This window comes from Lipotes vexillifer, unplaced genomic scaffold (assembly GCF_000442215.2).
Source record: "Lipotes vexillifer unplaced genomic scaffold, Lipotes_vexillifer_v1.1 scaffold508, whole genome shotgun sequence".
In the NCBI taxonomy this organism is placed as follows: domain Eukaryota; kingdom Metazoa; phylum Chordata; class Mammalia; order Artiodactyla; family Lipotidae; genus Lipotes; species Lipotes vexillifer.
Window position 1 is genome coordinate 770,427 of NW_006793099.1, and position 17,878 is coordinate 788,304.

The 17,878-nt window shown below is 45.1% G+C and overlaps 1 protein-coding gene across 6 annotated transcripts in view; it reads right to left on the minus strand.

Annotated features, from left to right (window-relative positions):
• SYBU (syntabulin) overlaps window positions 1–17,238 on the minus strand; it is a 77,622-nt gene extending 60,384 nt beyond the window's left edge. The window contains exons 1-3 of one of the 6 annotated variants that reach the window (XM_007466243.1): window positions 17,031–17,238; window positions 13,268–13,348; window positions 11,274–11,472 (exon numbers count right to left, since the gene is read on the minus strand). In XM_007466243.1, the coding sequence (XP_007466305.1) occupies window positions 11,274–11,472; window positions 13,268–13,291 (223 nt within the window). In that variant the 5' untranslated portion in view covers window positions 13,292–13,348; window positions 17,031–17,238. Of the gene's footprint in view, window positions 1–11,273; window positions 11,476–13,267; window positions 13,437–17,030 lie in introns of those variants that run through there. The other 5 variants (XM_007466242.1, XM_007466240.1, XM_007466241.1 and 2 more) reach the window with 5 other exon arrangements.
• Between the last annotated feature and the right edge of the window lie 640 nt (window positions 17,239–17,878).

Here is a 17,878-nt window from a genome sequence, read left to right on the forward strand (position 1 = left end):
GACAGGTGAGCCCCAGCAGGGGGGTGGGGAATTCTTCTGTCTCGCAAGCTTTTATTTCTCTTGCTCCTTCTTTCACAGGGTTAGGATCTTTCCAAAACAGGGATGTTACTAATACTTCTGATCTTCCCTCTTCTTAGTAATATGAGTTTACTTGCAGTCTCTAAGCCATACCTTTATAAAGATTTGGGTTTTTTTTAAGGTTCCTTGTTGGGAGAAGATAGCAGAGAGGGAGAGGGGGACAGGGAGGGAGGCGAGCTGGAAGGTAGGAAGGAAAGAATAGAGACACAGAGACAGACACTAAGAAGCTATCTCTTGATCTCTTGAGAACCTTGTAAGAAGGAAACTGCAAACCACTCTTAGGACACCTGAATTACAGTGAGCTCTTTTGCAGCAATGTAAATCCTTTCCCCCTTCCTTCTATTTTTTTCTCACATTGAGAATTTGAAGATAGTGCTTGTCAAGACGGAGTAAGGCATAAAAATGGAGAAATGTTAAAGAACATTAAGGAAAAAACAATGCTTATTATACAGTTTGTGTAACTGCTACATGTCAATTTTTTTCTATTTGGGAAAAAAGGAATTGTTTTAGGGAATATATGTGAAGCATGGTATTTACTTCACTTTAAAGAAAAGGTACAAAGAAACAAAAGAGAGAGAGAAAGAAATACGCTCAGGAACACGTTAGTTCCAGTGACATTCACAAAATGAAGTTCCGAATTTTGAAAGTTAGCCTCAGAGATAAAATGTCCATCCACAGAAGAATGGCTGAATAAATGAAGGCCCTCCAAACAGTGGAATACGAGCTGTCATTACAATGAATGGGGGCACTTCTATGGACTGACAAGCAGTGACAGGTACAGGGACTGCCTGGAATACACATTCCTGGAGGTCAGGAGTCCTGTCAGGGTTGTTCATCCCTCTAGTTCAGCTCCTAGGATAGCACCTTGCCCACAACAGGCATTCAGTAAATATTTACTTAAATAAACAGAAAGGGTCACAGGTCAGTACAGCATGATCTCACTTTGGCAAAAAGCAAAACAAGATAAGTCCTACAAATGTGATTATGTCCACTCTGACATATGTGTTTGCACATGGTTATTAGTTTTGAGCTGAAAACATACAATAATTAGCAATAAGGAAAAGATAATCCTCACAAACACCTCAGAATACATAGAAGGGCAGGTTAAGGTCCACAGGGTCTCAAGAATTCTGAGAATTGGGTCAGCATCTAAGATGAATCCTACCTTCAGGGACTCCCACACTAAAGAGGAGAGAATAAGACGGAGCCAGCCAGGAAAGAGGAGGCGTCCTGTGAAAATTCACATGGAGCAGGGAAAAGTTGAAGGATGGGTTTCTAGGGGATGGGCGTGAGTGCTGGGCAAGCCCCCATCATGGGCACTGGGAAGTTTGGTTTGGGTTCCCTCAAAAGTGGGAGCAGTCAGCCCAACACGACTGGCTTCCTGGAGCCACAGCAGTGTAACCCGGGCAGCGAGTGGAAGGCGGGCACCACGAACATCCAGCAATGCGCAGCTGGGCAGGATCTAGGCTCTGGCAGACGAGGGGCTGGACTGGGTCTCCAAAGCAGGAGATGCCACAGTCCAAGCCCGACAGCAGTGGAGGTTTAGAGCAGTTACTGTGAGCAGACACCAGCAAAGCCACCTTACAATACAGGCACGCCCAGCAGCCTCGTGGACCCCAAGTGCATGCATCTTCCCTGGGGTTTCTCAGAGTAAAATCCACCTGGGCTGTGGGGCAGGGTGGTGGCCAGGGTCAAGTTGAGTCCTGGGAAACGTGGGTATGTGGCTTTGTGCCGAATTCCTTCTTGACTCTAAACTGGGCTGCTGTTATCTAGATGAAGCAAGTGCCATTTACTGAGATGGGAATTCAGGGGGGATTAAGAGGTGGAGACAAATAATCCACCGTAAGATTTGGTGGAGGGCACTGAGAACTTGGCAGGTGTCACTTCAGTGGAATAGGAGGAAAGCCTGATTAGAGTTGAATAAACAGAGCTCAGGCATCACTTCCTCCAGAAAGCTTTGCTGATACCCAAACCTTGCAGTTCTCCCACCACCAGGCACACAAAGCGTGTGCACACCTCACACACTCATATACACTCATACACATGTATATCACTCATGACATATCCACACACACACACACACGCACCTCACACACACATCTCACACTTACATATACACACAAAAAACTAAACAAATAAAAAATAAACCGGGCTGCTGTTTTTCTCCTGGCTTCCGAGTACCAACTCTTGAGTGGGGTATTTTCTGATTTTCTTAGCAAGAGAGCTCTCTTCTAGCTACCACAGCACTGGAGGCACGGTCCTGTTATGCAAATGACTCTTTTTGACATTTAGAGATGCTGAACTCCTCTGGACAGGAATGTTTCCTTCACTGAATACACTGAGTACTGGGTACCATTCTAGTTGTTTTACTTCCCCAGCAACTAAGTACCCTGCTCTCAATGCATTAAATGAATGAAAATATTTCACTTGTCCTGTTCTCCTAATTATACCGTCTACCAAATTCCAATAAATACTCATTAAGCAACCGCTGTGTGTCAGGTATAGTGCAAGGAACTATAGTGTTCCTGCCTTCATGGAGCTTACGGTCTACTGGAGAGTCAGGTAACTAAATATGAAAATTTCAAACCAGGTCACGCAGTCTGATAGAGGGAGGAGAAAGAAGCAGCACCTAACCTAGACTGTGAAATGTATCCTTCAGCTACCTACCCTGACCTATGAATAAACTTACCTATATTCACCTCAGGCCTTTCTTTTCTTCCCATATGTGTCTTTCTTGGTCTACCTTGGTCTTATTACAAAGTTATCACTTCTCTACTATTTTCAATCTCTCTCTTTTTCCTTGTCTATTTTCCCTCAGCCTAAAAACTTCATCAAAATGTCTATGATTTGATAAACACCCTATCTTTACTTTAAATGCAACCCTTGTTTTTATTCTATTTTCTCTTTCCCATCCCTGTTAAGCTTTTTCTTTTTTTTTCTTTTTTTTTTTTTTGCGGTACGCGGGCCTCTCACTGTTGTGGCCTCTCCTGTTGCGGAGCACAGGCTCCGGACGCGCAGGCTCAGCGGCCATGGCTCACGGGTCCAGCCACTCCGCAGCACGTGGGATCCTCCCGGACCGGGACACGAACCCGTGTCCCCTGCATCGGCAGGTGGACTCCCAACCACTGCGCCACCAGGGAAGCCCCCTATTAAGCTTTAAAAAAAAGTTGTCTACACCCTATTTTGTACCTCCCATTCACATCTCAGTCTGGTGCAATCTGGAGTCCATCCCCACAGTTTTCTGGGACTGTTTCTACCTAAGATCCCTGATAACCTGGTGGTCTCATCCTTGAGCACTTTTACAAACACACCTTACTTACTCTTGCTGCGACCGACATCTGAACCTGTTGGCTGCTTTCTTCTGGGAATGCACTCGTCCTTTGGGATTGGAGACACGGTCACTCCTGGCTCACCTCCTTCCCCTCTATTGCCTGTTTTCAGATGCCTCGGTGTCCTTTTTCTGCGTCCTCTCATTTTATCTCGAGGTCTAGCCAGGGTCCTCTAACCTTCTTCCCCCACGTTCCCCCCTTTGGTAATGCCAGCCATCCCCCATATTTAGAAAGTTTGCTTTACAAAAAAAAGTTTGCTTTTCACTTTCAGGAAAGACCTACGTTTGCATTGTTTTCGATAACTGAAAGAAGTCTGAAGAGAACGTTTGCTTTTATGAAAAAACGCAAATATCGAAAATAGCATTCAGCATCTGTTTTGTATCGATCTGTTGTAGAGGTAGCGTGCAGCCCGAGCAGTGAGTGTGGCCGCAGAGCTGGTCCTCCAGGAACTACACTCGGCATCTCAGCATCACGCTGCCAGCGCTTTGAACTGTGCCTGTTGCGTCTGTGCTTTGCCTTATTTTGGGCGTCCGTTAGCAAGACATGTCCTAAGGTGACTGCTTCTTCGCTCTATGCCATTTCTGCTCCCAGAAGGTTTCCTAGGATGTTCTACTTTAAGATAGCGGGGAAACCTGTATCACCAAGTCCCTTCACTTCAGCTACCAGCATCTCTGACTCCTCTTCACAGCTCCAGACCTCTATCTCAAATGCAACAAAGCCTAATCTGAACTCATTCACCAGACTCATGCCTCTCCCCAGTCCTGCTCCTCTATTTGGGTTCGTCCGGTGGAAATTTAGACACCATTCCACTTGTAATTGGTGATTCAGACACATATGTTCTGGGGCCAACCCTCACACATATTATTACTTTATCATTTTTCACTCAGACTGTCACCACAACGGCCTTCAGACCAGGCAGGCTCCTCCCCGTCATTCCCTGTTTCCTCCTATCCACTCTCCAACATGTGATTAGAAAGATTTTTCTAAATTATAAATCTAGTCATAAGCCGGACAACCCTTCCCTGCTGAAAACCCTTCACTGGTTCTGAAAGATGTTTAGCAATTGCAAAATGGCAGCCCGTGTGCCATATCCAACTACTTATGCGTGCTATTTGGCCCAGATAGTAAGGGGAAAAAAAAAGCTGAATTTTAAGAATTCTGAATATTGTTAGAAGGGGCACCACACACTGTCCAGCTCTAGACTCTGATTCTATTGTCATCTATCCAGGTGGCCTCACTCTTTACGTTTCTGGTCCAGCTCCTGTATAGACCCTGGATCTCAGGGGTCAAGATTTTCACACAGCAAACAAAGCCGTTCCTGACCTGGCCCTGCCCACCTTTCTAATCTCATTTCATGCTTTTAACTCAGGTCTGCTGATGCCAAGGCTCATGTTTATCAACTACACCACACTAATGAATGCTACTTCTTTGAACCCTTGGGCTTATGAAATGTGAGAGGCCAATGCAGATAATAAATGGAGCAACAAACTCAAATGACAAGGAAGGAGTATGTGTGGAGTGGGTGTGGGTAAGAGGGACCAGACACAAACTCAGTGAGATAAAGTCATTTGTGTGGGAAACACATCCGAAGATGTGGCATCCCATTTATCTTGGTGTCAGGGTTAAGGCAGTAAAATAATTGATTTTTCCAATCCCTGTGTTTTATTCATCTTTGTAGCCTGATCCTTAGCAGGCACTGAATAGATGCTTATTGGGTAATACATTTTTGTGGACATTTGCAAGAAGCTCAATGTCCTGCTACTCCCAGGCCTCAGTTTCTCTTTTTTCCACCTCTCTCAGTATACCTACTGGGTGTTCAGAGTACATTCATGTTGTACCCAGTACACCTGCTTTCAGTGTACCCCAGATAATCCTAATACCAAAGTAAGTAAGTGAAAAAGAATTAAAAGTATGGCTAGAAAGTCCAGAGAGAGGATTCCATAGGAAAATAAAGGAAGGAAATGCTTTCTCCTCCCTTTTGCTTTTCTACCACTTGAACACAAGCTAAACCCATTATGTAGACATAAATAATATTATTGCTAAGACTAATGACATAGGAATTGTAAATATAGAGTGAGAAGCTATAATTCCCAGGGAACGTGGAAGCATTTTCCTTGCCTCATGCTATGGGTTTAAACAGCTTGGCTGGTCACCACTTCTGCCATCTTTGATCCTTGTTCATCTTGGGATGCCACTGGGGCATACCCCTCCCATCCCTCATACAAAAATCTCCAAACACATACAGAACACAAAGCATGAGGCTCAGACTTCAGTAGGCAAAAGAGTCATCCAGAAAGCCTATAAGATATGGATTCCTGGGCCCTCCCATCCTGAGACAATAGGCTCGGGTGGGGCCAAGTCATCTGCATTTTAAACAAGTTTTCCTGGGGATTCAAAAGCAGACAAACAAACTTTCTCGGAAATTGCAAAACAATGTCATAAACACAAGTATTGTACAACATAAAAGATTTTCACGTTAAGTACCATGATTTGCTCTCAGGCATGGTCCAATTCCAACATGATTATCTTTTACTGTTCCCATTACTAAGTAATTTGTTTATTAAATGTCAAAAATTTTGCTCTTGTCCCCTGATTGCAGTTACCACATCCTCAAAGAAACATTGTCTGTGTGCCCTTCATTTGTAACCTATTTCATTGGGTACTTATTTCTGACACTGAGGCAGCTAAGCACTTGAAATATATATTATGCAACAGTGCCTAGGTCCCACTCTCATTAAAATGATACTAAATTCTTAAGGTTTTTGTTTTTTTTCTTCACAGCATGTTGGCAGTCATTCACTTACAGTGTAATTCAGTACTGCAGCTCATCTCAATCAGTTCATCTCAATTCTGATCGTTATGTTCAAAGGCTTACTCTATCCAGATGCCAAGTTTCCTCAACTGGACAAAAGCATAGCAGAAATATTTCTGTTTGGCAAGGCCAGGCAACTTTTTGGAGGCATTATCATGCCGCACCAGTCAGGTTATAATTTGCCGTAATTGTTCTTCCCACAAACAGCAACAATGATTACCTCTAGGTGACTGGCACTCAAAGAAGGATTCCTCCTTGGCCACTGTAACCACCAAAGTACTTTCTGCAAACACCCTACTCAGGATTAGACTGCGAAAAATCTTGGATTCTGTCTGCTCAGTTGATTGATCTGGTACATGTTTTTTTTTTTTTTTTTTTTTTTTGGGTACGCGGGCCCCTCCCTGTTGTGGCCTCTACCGTTGCAGAGAACAGGCTCCGGACGCGCAGGCTCAGTGGCCATGGCTCACAGGCCCAGATGCTCCATGGCATGTGGGATCCTCCTGGACCGGGGCACGAACCCATGTCCCCTGCATCAGCAGGCGGACTCTCAACCACTGCGCCACCAGGGAAGCCCTCTGTTGCTCATCTATGAGTTCATTAATTCTTTGTTCTGTCAGTTCACATCTACTGTTGAGCACCTCTACTTAATTTTTCATTTCAGTTACTGTAATTTGTGGTACGCGGGCCTCTCACTGCCGTGGCCTCTCCCGCTGCGGAGCACAGGCTCCGGACGCGCAGGCTCAGCGGCCATGGCTCACAGGCCCAGCTGCTCCGCGGCATGTGGGATCCTCCCAGACCGGGGCACGAACCCGTTTTCCCTGCATCGGCAGGTGGACTCTCAACCACTGCGCCACCAGGGAACCCTGGTACATGTTTCTTAATGGGCTAAGTCATAAACTTGACTGTGTATGTGCGTGCACATTAGAAACATGGATATAACTGAGGGAAATCACTGGTCTCCCATAAAACCATCAGCACACTATATGCATCATTTCCCCCACCTGCCATGTTTACAAGGCACCCCAAGGAGAACTAGCCTAAAACCCAGCAATCCATCTGCCTCCTAGTTCTAAGGGGTAATTATTACCTCATCTGAGCAAAGAGAAATGTATGTCATGCTGCTAACCACGTCAGGTGACTGCTGTATGTGACTGACTTGCCCAGGTCATTAGCTTTTCTAATAGAGGCTGGAGTTGTGGCACAACGACAAACACGCATAACAATGCACTACCAACAAAAAACGGGGAGAAAAATGCACAGAGGCCTAGATTCAATGGGCCACACCCAGAACACAAATCACAAATAGGGGTTTTAATCACTTCTCTGGGCATGTTAAAACAGGAAACATGGGGAGGGGGAGTGAGGGGGAAGGAAGATAGGGTGATTTGATGCCAAAATATTGGTTAAAAAAAAAAACTGACTAAAAATAAAAGAGAGGACATGAAAGCAGGGTTGTTGTTGTTTTTTTTTCCTATTAACTTACTAGTAACTGTATTTCCTTATGTATTCTTTTCTTTTTTTCCTAAGAAAGCATTAGTTAACATTCCTTAAGAACGTACAATGTTTTCCTTGCCACGCACACAAAATAGGGCCTGGTCTCCAATACAATATAAGCTTAACTGTGCCCACCTGAGGTCATAGTGACTAAGACCCAGTACAAGTTGTAAGGAATAGACTTTTTTAACAGGAGAATGACGTCCAAGTGCAAAATGACACGTGCTGATGAAATGCACAAAACATATGCATCTCTTCAGAGAAATTCTGCTAATAAGAAGCTATTAAAAGAAAAGCTCTGGGGACACGCCCTCAACCTTTGACCTTGCAAAAGGTCACATACGGCTTCTTCCCTCTGAAATGAGATAGAGACAACATACAAATTAGCACATAAAATATCAAATCATTAAATGTTCCTGTCAAGGCTCCCGTGGGAAGGAAAGGGAGAAGAAGGCAGTGGAGGGAGGGAGGAAAAGTAGGTAAAAACGGACAGGTCGCTCTGAAAATAGCGCCCGGGCTTTTAATTTCACAGACCAGTAAAAATTAAAGGAAAAGCGTGAGGGTGAGGGTGGAGGACATTTCAACACAGAGTTGTCATTTATTTTGCTAAAGTACAACTCCAACCACTGTTTGGATTTTTTTGTTATAATACAAATGATAGGTAAGCCAGTCTCTCAAAATAAAGGATAGTCCTTTATAATAAGTAAAGTTAACTTTATGTAAACTCAATGAATTATCCTTCTTTTAAAAACTGAATATCTTAGGACATTTGATGCTCTTCACAATTAATACAGCCTTTGATACAGATTTACGGAAAGACTCCAGTTTGCAGTTTTAAAACTGTAATTTTCAAATTAAATTGCATTGTGTTTGAGTAACGTCTTCGTCTCTAATTTCACTATCAGATTGTAAGAACCCCTCTAACTCTTCATGCCCTCTTTCACATTAGTGAATGTGATGATTTATAAAGAAAACAAACTAATGCACAACAATCACAGTAAGGCTATGAAGTTACAGCAGCAACAGACATCTCTAAATTATCTGAGTTTCATTCTAGCAGAGGATGGTAGTTTTAAGATTTGCATGTACCTTGGTCTCTGACCTAACTGCCATGATAAGCAACATGTATTGCAGCCTCATTGTTGAAGTGGCTAGACTAAAACCAGCTATTTCCCCCTGCTGGTTGGACGTGTTTAACAGCCTCTACCTCATTGCCTGCAGCTTCAATACTCCCCGTAGTACTAAACCCATTTATTTCCCATCCACCAACTGACCTCCTAAAGCATCATTAACATGCCCCCCAAAGACCTTGCTCCTGTCAATTTTAGTCAGCACAGCACTCAAAAGCCGTCATGGGGCTTTACCAGGGCTCTTAGGAAATGAAAGCAAAGAACGACAAGGCATCAACCCAAACCTTGGGGAATAGCCAAGCAGCAAGATGAGACCCAGGAACAGAGGGAGTCCTATCTGGAGGCAGGATTCAAGGCTAAAGATCGAAAGGTAGGTTTATAGACACCCATCATTAGGTGCTTCTGCCACTCAATTCTCAACTAGTTAATGGCAGAAGGATCAATATCTACTTTCAGTTTTCATGTACAGCATTATGGCCTTGGTGGGAGACAGGTCTCCTGGGAAGGAGGGTTGATCCAGGAAATGGGTCTTGAGAAAGAATGATTCATGGCCAAAATTAACAATTTTATTTGTTTGCCAAATATATTTTCTAAGATCTATTTGGGGATTTTTCTTTTGTTTTGACCAACTTTTTCTTTTTTGCTGGTAACACTGCTCACCGTGAAGTCAGTCAGAGAGAGAATGATTATGTGGAGAGAATTTCAGGAATAAATGTGGAATTGAGTTATGTAAACAAAGCCGTGTCAGTGTGGAATGATATTCCCCTGGGTTCATCCACATTCAACCAGAGTGATTCCTGAACTCCAAAATGGAGTGAAAGTAAACAGCATTACATTCTGCAAATACGACTCTGGGTTTTTGGAATCTTAACTGCTCCAGCAGCTTTCCTTTTTCGTTCTTCCTGGGAGAGTGTCAAGCAAACCATCAGTGGGTTTCCATTTTACAATGGATTCAGCAACACGTTTTAAAATATAATACTTTGATAGAATTTTTTCAAAACCAAGTAGAGAATCTGAAGCCTTGTAGAGAAAAAAATATAAAAATAAGCGGCACAGTATTTCTAATATACAACTTATGCATTGGGTGGAATTATTTTGTGAAAGTACATAATAAATCTAAAGCTACACTTTTAAAATCCCTGAAAATGTAATCACCAATACTAAATACAATGGAATATTGTATCCTGCTAAATTAGGGCATTAATCATAGCACCTTGATTCATATGTCCCTTTTCATGCATGTGTTAACCTTCAAATTACATTTTGCCTAAATAAATTCTAAAAATTATCCTCTGTGAAACATTCTTCATGAATCATAAGACAATCACTCCTTTAAATTTTACCCAAATTCCTAATACTTTTCTGTTTTGTTTTTTTTTTACGGTATGCGGGCCTCTCCCATTGGAGAGCACAGGCTCCGGACGCGCAGGCCCAGCGGCCATGGCTCACGGGCCCAGCCGCTCCGCGGCATGTGGGATCTTCCTGGACCAGGGCACAAACCCGTGTCCCCTGCATTAGCAGGAGGACTCTCAACCACTGCGCCACCAGGGAAGCCCCCAAATTCCTAATACTTTTCAAAGAATACAATTCCTTCTAAGTCATGTGCTTCAATTTGTATAATAGGCTCTGTCAACAGGTAACGGTGGTACCTTCAGGAAGAGATTTATGCCTTTACCAAATATACTCACAACTCTAAGGAAACCTCCTCAAACATGTATCGAAACTGACATATGTTCTTTGTATTAAGGAACATCATTTATTAAGCACCTCTACAGGCCAGGACCTGCACTAGGAATATACTTAGGTACATGGTCTCTCTCAACCTCTCGGCTACTCTACAAGGTAGGTATTATCATCCCATTTTATGGATGTAACAACTGAGGCTTAAGGAGATTAAGCGACTTGCCCAAGGTCACACAGCTTGTAAGGGGTAGAAAGGCCAGGGATTCTGGCCCAGGCCTGTAAGTTTACAAAGCCTGTGTTCTTGCCCTCTAAAATACAAGGTCAGGCTGGTCCTGGGAAATAAACCACCTTGATCCTGACCTCATTCATTAGGAGTTGCTTTATCTTTGAGGATTCCATTAACAGAAGTACACAGGCTTACAAAGATTGCTAGTATAAAATGTAAGCTACTTTTTCCAGATTTAACGAAGGAATACATTTTACAAACAGTCATAGAAGCAAGGAGTTAGATTTCACATAGTAAATTATCAACTAGAATAACATACAAAAACAGGTATGAAGTTTCATTAGGTTGAACCATTTGAAAATGCTGTGTTCGTAGGTCAAAACAGCCAAAAAGATGCAAGCTTGTATCATTCATCCTAATAACTACCATCCAGTCCTAGACTCTAAGGGGCCCGCTCCAGATGCATTTACAATGCCGGGCAACGTACACACTTCCTGCCTTCATTCCCGCGGGTACTGTACCTGAGCAGAAGCTGTTGCTAATGGTCCTTGCTGAGCGCCCAGAGCTGCTGGGGTTGAACTCTCTGCTCTCTTCCTCCGAGAAGGGAGACTCAGACGCTGGGGACACTTGGTGCTGTTGCCGAGGCAGATGGGGCCGAAGAATCAAACGGGGAATCCGGCTCCGGGAAATCTCCTTCTCATGATGCTGCACTCTCTGCTCCTTCTCCAAATTGGACATCAGAAATAAAACAAAAGAACATTTGTTGCCCACTCTGAACTCCAGTCTGCTTCTGGGCTCAGTTTCTAAGAAGCCACATTTCTGAATATTGAATCTTCACAGAGTAGTCCTTGTTTCAGTAGCTAAAATGAACTCCAGAACTCTTCTACTCAGCTAAGCCTTCTAATTTACTGAAGAGCACACACTCCAGCACGGATGTACTGACACACGCACACACACACACACACACACACACACACACACACACACACACACACACACACACACACACACACACACAGGCACACTTCCAGCCGCTAGCAGAAAGGCTATTCCGTTCTCTCAGGCAGTTCCTAACTCACCTTCTCATTCTGGCTTTTCCTATCACATTTAAGCTTTCTGCTCTCTCAAAGGGTCTTTATAACTCACAGCACACTCTGGCTTATTACTTGATTTCCTCCAGACTTCCATTTTGCTTTCCCTGAATTAGCTCTGATACTTTCACTTCTGTTTTCCTGTCTCAGTAGACCCCTATACCTGAAACAATTCTTTCCTGATAGATCATGCAGCCTGATCTTTCAAATCCCCTCTCTTCCGGCCAGGATTTTAATTATTCATTAATATCCTGGTACACAAGGCTTGTTGCCAGAAGAAAAGCAAACAAAAATCCAATAGCCAGTAAGACGGCTCCACCTTTTACATCATGTTTAGCTTTTGTTTTCCTTACAGGTCACCCATATGAAGAGATTTTTCTCTCTCTCTCCTTCAAAACACAGAATTAAATGCAGAGGGCCGTGCCTTCCTTGGCTTTAAAAATGCCTAAAAAGCAGCATTTTAGCAATATTTTTCAATTTCTAAAGTGCTTTCCCAACCATTATCTTGTTTAATCTTTACAACTGAGGCCATAGGGAGGACACTAATTTGTGTCCCTATTTACAGATGAGGAAACTGAGTCTAAAAGAGACAAAGATGCTTAGCCACTGCTGCACATCATCTAGAAGCAGAACGGGCCTGCAGTCAGTCCAGTGCTTTTCGGGGTCACCACCACCCTTCCCTATTAAAATGGACTCCTAGGAGGAGCTCTTCGCAAAAAAAACCCACTGCTCACTCCAACCTCTGCAATTGAAAAAGGGCTTTGGATTAGGTAACAAACACTATTTGGAAACATGACCTCCTGCTCATTTCTACGCGGCTTACCAGGAAGGGTCGCTGCCAAAGTAAACACCTCTGGGAGGCCCTCACAGTGCAGGAATTGAAGAGAAAGCCCCAGCCGCGGGTTAAGTCTCGCGGTCGCTCAGGCATCCACCCTATCCAGGGGAGAAAGCCGCACCCAGCCTCGGGGTTTGTTCTGCACATCAGTCACCCAGCAGGTATCACCCGTCAGCCACTCCGCTCGGCACAAGGCAGACCCTGAACCAATGCTGGAGTCCTTATTTCTCAGTCCCCAATACATCAAATCCTTTTTTATCCACATCACACACAGAGGACATCGACTGAGAGCTAGATCGCAAATCTCCAATTTCAGGGGATGGGATTAACCATTCAGAGTCAATCTTTTTAATCCTCGGGCCAACCCTCCAAACACAGTATCACCTGCCCATCTCCCAGGTCTCATCACCTGAGCAACTGTCCCCTGCCTTCTCATCGTGCCCACCACCTCCTTGTCCCCGTTTACCACAACTCTAAACGTCACCCCTCCAGCTCTCACCTGACTTCCTTCCCCGCAGTGCACACCACTCCTCTCCCCCCGGCGCTCGCGGACACTGCCATCCGCGCCCGCAAGACGTGCCCTCCTTACCTTGGTCTCCCGAAGGGGTCCCATCGCGCTGCCGCCCGCCGGCTCCTCGCGCCGCCGCTGCCGCCGTCCAGGAAGAGGAACCTGCGGGCACCGGGGCGAGAAGACTGCGCTGAGCCGGCGCGCTCTGCGGCCGCCGGCTGCTGCGGGGCCGACGCGCCGCCACCGCTGCGGCAGCTCGCGCAGGGCCCCGAGGGCACGCCCGGCCGCCCCGCCCCGGACGGACACGTGGTGCCACCGCGGCTCCCGCTCCCCTCCCCCGACCTCCCTCACCTGCCTGCCCCCTGGGAGGCGCCTCTGCGCGCCCCGCCCGCCCGGCTTGGCCGCGGGCCCAGCCCACCAGTTCCGCGCGCCCCTCCTCGTCTGCCGAGCCCGACCCTGAGAGGGCTTGCGGAGGCTCGGGGCATCTTCAGCAGGGTGACGCCCAACACCCCCATTTTGGCACCTGGTATCGGGTTCGAATGGGGTGCACGTCGCAGAGAAGAACCCAGAAAAGCTGTGACATCACTGAGAGCCAAACTGTAGAAAGGGAAAGTTTTTGCCTCGCGGCTGCTCCCTGCCCTCTCGGTTTTAAGTCAACTTACAGCTCCCCACGCAATTACCTCGCAGGAGAGAGACGCGGCGGTCCCCCTCCACCCGGACCCCAGCCAAGCGAAAGCTGCACGACTGACACAGCATCTGGGTTGCGGAATCTCAAAGGCTGCGATTCTCCTTGGGGGATTTGCATCCGAAGGGCCTGGCGATGGCAGCGCAGCACCGCAGGGACAGAACGAAGAGGCCAGTTCCCGCGGGCCTGGGAAGCCAGGCTGCTGAGGGCGAGAAAGCCTTTTTCTCCAGCTCTGGCCCACAGACGCCCGGGAATGAGTACCAGGCACGCTGCTTTGGGGACACCGCACTTGAACGCAGAAAACCAGTTCAAGGCAGCACTCCACTCCCTTCTGGCGAAGTGCCTATGTGCCTAAAGTTCTTGACCTCTCTGAACTTCAAGTTTATCCTCGGGAAATGAGGGATAATAATAATAATACCTACGTCAAGGATGGCTAGGAGGATTAGATGAGGAAAACAAAAAAACAGCCATACCCAGCTGACTCAAGAGGACTTTCCAAAGGGCAGTCAAGTCACATCCAGCTCCTCCGGTCAATATTTGCTGAATCCTCTTACATGACAGACAGAAAAAGCATTTGAGGCAGACAGATTTGTTCAAAATAGCTCAAAAACCTGTTCAACTGAGGACGTGGAATAGGGATCATCCATCGTTTGGGTCATGGGCCTTGATTTATTACACTTATTACTGAAGTTTCATCTGATGATGCAACTCTACATGTATAATAATTTAGATGTCCTTTATTTCAGAATTGGAGAATATTCTAAGTAGCAGTGTGGATGGGGAACAGCCTGATCGTTACACCCAATGTTCTACACGGAAGGACTGTGATCCTTGAAAATGGTATCTGAACCTCCACCATCTCATTTGTCTGCCCTCCGAAAAGCATTTTTCTGAGTCCTCAACTCTCAAATCTAGGAATGTACAGTGTGAGTCTAGAGACAGCCTGAAATCAGAGGATTAGTGAAAGGAGTTTGCCTCCTCTATACCCATAAAGAAGTTTTATTCCATACATCTTCATGTCTTTTCAATCTACTTAGATTTGTTAACTGAAGTTGATAATCTTACGATTCTTTATTTTGTGGGAAGAGCTTATTAGTTCATACTTGTATACCTACAGCTGTCTCAGATACGGGCTTCAGGAAAGTGATGTTCCAGGATGATCCCTACAGTCTATTATTTCCAAAATTACGAGCCTGAGGACATATACTGTGAGATAGGCTCGAACTGTTAACATCAAACTGTTAAGGTACTTCTGAGCCCCCTCCTGGGGGCTCACAGCAGAAAACACCCTCCACGGAGGTGTCCAGGTCGGAACCTCAGAGTCATTCTTGACGACTTCTCCCTCATGTGGCCCCACATAGCAGAAAGCGTGAATGATCTCCACCCTACCCTAGAAATAGTGTCTTGAATCGGATTACTTCTGGCCTCTGTTTGACTGCATTTTCTTCACTTAGAGCCTAAACCACAAACATCCTGGATTACTGCAAGAGCGGTCTAACTAAAGTTGTCTTGCTTCCAATCTTGCCTCGTATTCCTGTCTCGCCAGTTTTGCTATTTTTCCACAAGGCCAAATCGAGCCATGCTTCTTCATTAAAACTCATTAGTGATTTCTCGGTTGTCCTCCAAGTAATATTCAAACTCCTTAACGTGGCACAAATGCCTTTCATGATCTGGCTTTGTGTATCTCTCCCATCTCATTTCTTGACACTGCTCTTCTCTGGATCCTCCCTTCCTCACCACCCTTACCCACCCCTAATCCATCGCCCTTGCCACTCCCCCTCCACATACAAATGGATACCCCTCGAACTGTAGCAATTGAAGTTCTCAGGAGGTACCGTGCTCTCTTTTTCCTCTAGACTGTTGCACACTCTGGTCCCTTTGTCTAGAGCGTTTCTTGCACCTCACCCACCCATCCCCCTCAACTCCTAAAGATACATTAAGTTTCATTTTAGAAACAGCTTCTTCCAGGAAACGTCCCTTGATCTCCCAAGATCAGTCCTTACATACTTCCAGGACAACCGTATTTAATTCACCCCAGGAGAGCTGTTATGCTCTTGTATCAGAATCCCCTGCTTATTTGTCTGTCTTCACCAGGGATGTAGGCAGTGCCTAGTACAGGTCCTGACACAGTAGACACTCAATATATAACGGTCAAATGAATGAATGCCTGAATGAGTGAATTTTCTAACCCCCTAAGGGGCCCATCAGTACAGGATAAAGAACATAGACACAACTTCTGTTTAGAAAATGACTCAGATAAAGCTGCCTCCAATATTTCTTTGTATTTGATGATGGGGTGTGTGCCTTAAAAAAATCCAACATGTGTTAAGTGAAAGCCTTTACTGCAGAAGTGCAGGCAGTGAGAGGCAATGCTGTAGTCCTGTTGTCACCATAGCAACCTGCTGAGGGAAAGGCTGATGATTTAGTGTTCAAACGCCTTTTAGCTCTGTACTTTTGGAACCCAAGCCTGTTTTTATGCTGTTCAAAAAGGCAAGTTTTACAAATGCTAATATCTCTCTTGCCTTTAATTTCATTCAAGTGTTTCTTACGTCATTAAGTGTCTTATAACATTTGCATTATACCATCAAAGAGATAAAATCTAATACAGTATATTATAGTCATCTTTTATCTGCTTTAAAATATTCTCTGGTTTTGTAATTTTGTGGTTTTTCCTCTAGAAATGAATGTAATGCTGATTTTTTTTAGAAAATAACTAATTCAGAAGGCTGGAACCTTTCAAGATTATAAACAATATCCCTGCCCAGACCTGGGAAGAACAGGGGAGCTAGGGTATTGTAGGCTGGGAGAAAAGGGATGTTTTTATGTAATTATGGCCCCAAATTTGGGATAAATTATTTGATTCTTTGCCTATGTGAAATTTGTAATTAAGCGATTCATACCTTTTGTTTGCACACAACTTTATATTTTCAGAGCCCTTTCACATGTATTATTTGAGCCTCACAAAAATCCTGTGAGGCATATGTTGTCAATCCCTGAAACCAGATAAGTCATAAAGGACAGGTTTTTCTTGATAGGAACCCCCCAGACTGCAAACTTCACAGAAAAGACACTACAAAGGCACTGCCGAAGAGAAAAGGTCTGCACCATTTAACCAAGATACCTCCCCGTCTCCCGCATCCGCTCCTCCTCTCAGCTCACCTGCGTCTGCTGGGGTCTCTCGCAGACTCAGGGCTGACAAAGCCCCAGCTCCTAATCCTATCAGCCGCGCGAGCCAGAGCTACCGTCTGTCTCAGTGACCCGATGGTGGGTTATCCTCACGGCAACGAGGAGCAGCTGACGTGCCTTACAACACGTCATGAAGAAAAGAAACTGCATTCTGAGGCATCCTGGGAATTTTTCGTGTGTGGTGGGGTGGAGACCCGTATTTTTCTTACCAGGGAGAGAGCTGGCCGTTCTCCCGTAAGCGCATGTGTGAGTGATCCACTCCTCTCGTTGTATGTGTTGTTGTTGTTACTATATGGTTAAGGGATTTTGATGTCGTAAAACTGTAATGGGTAGAATTCTGCAGGATCACTCCCTGAGGAGGGGGTCCAGAGAGTACCTGAGGCAGACAGGAGAGTGGGTAACTGAGGAAAGGCTGGCTTGAACCTTTGCTGGTTCGGAGTGTGTCAATTATCTCTGCTCTGCCAATGAGCTTTCAGTAAGAGATATCTCTCAGACGAAGAACAGGAATGAAGGGAGAGTCCAGGTGAGGAGGTAGAGGTTGGGGGTTGGGGTCTCTGAAGGATACAGTCTTCTGCTTCCCTACTGGGGAGCGGACATGAGGTAATCCTCCCCAAAGCTGTCTGCTATTTGTGGCCTTTTGTCCATTTGTGAGAATAGGGGAAGAGATTAGCCAAAGACACAGGTACGCTGATTGTATTGAGCAAACTGGGGAAACATGGATGGACAAGTCGGTGTTTACTTCTTGGGACAGTAGATTGGAATGATTAAAATCAAGATGCTCTGGAAATTATGAGTGTAAAGGTTGCCATCCAGATAGGAGA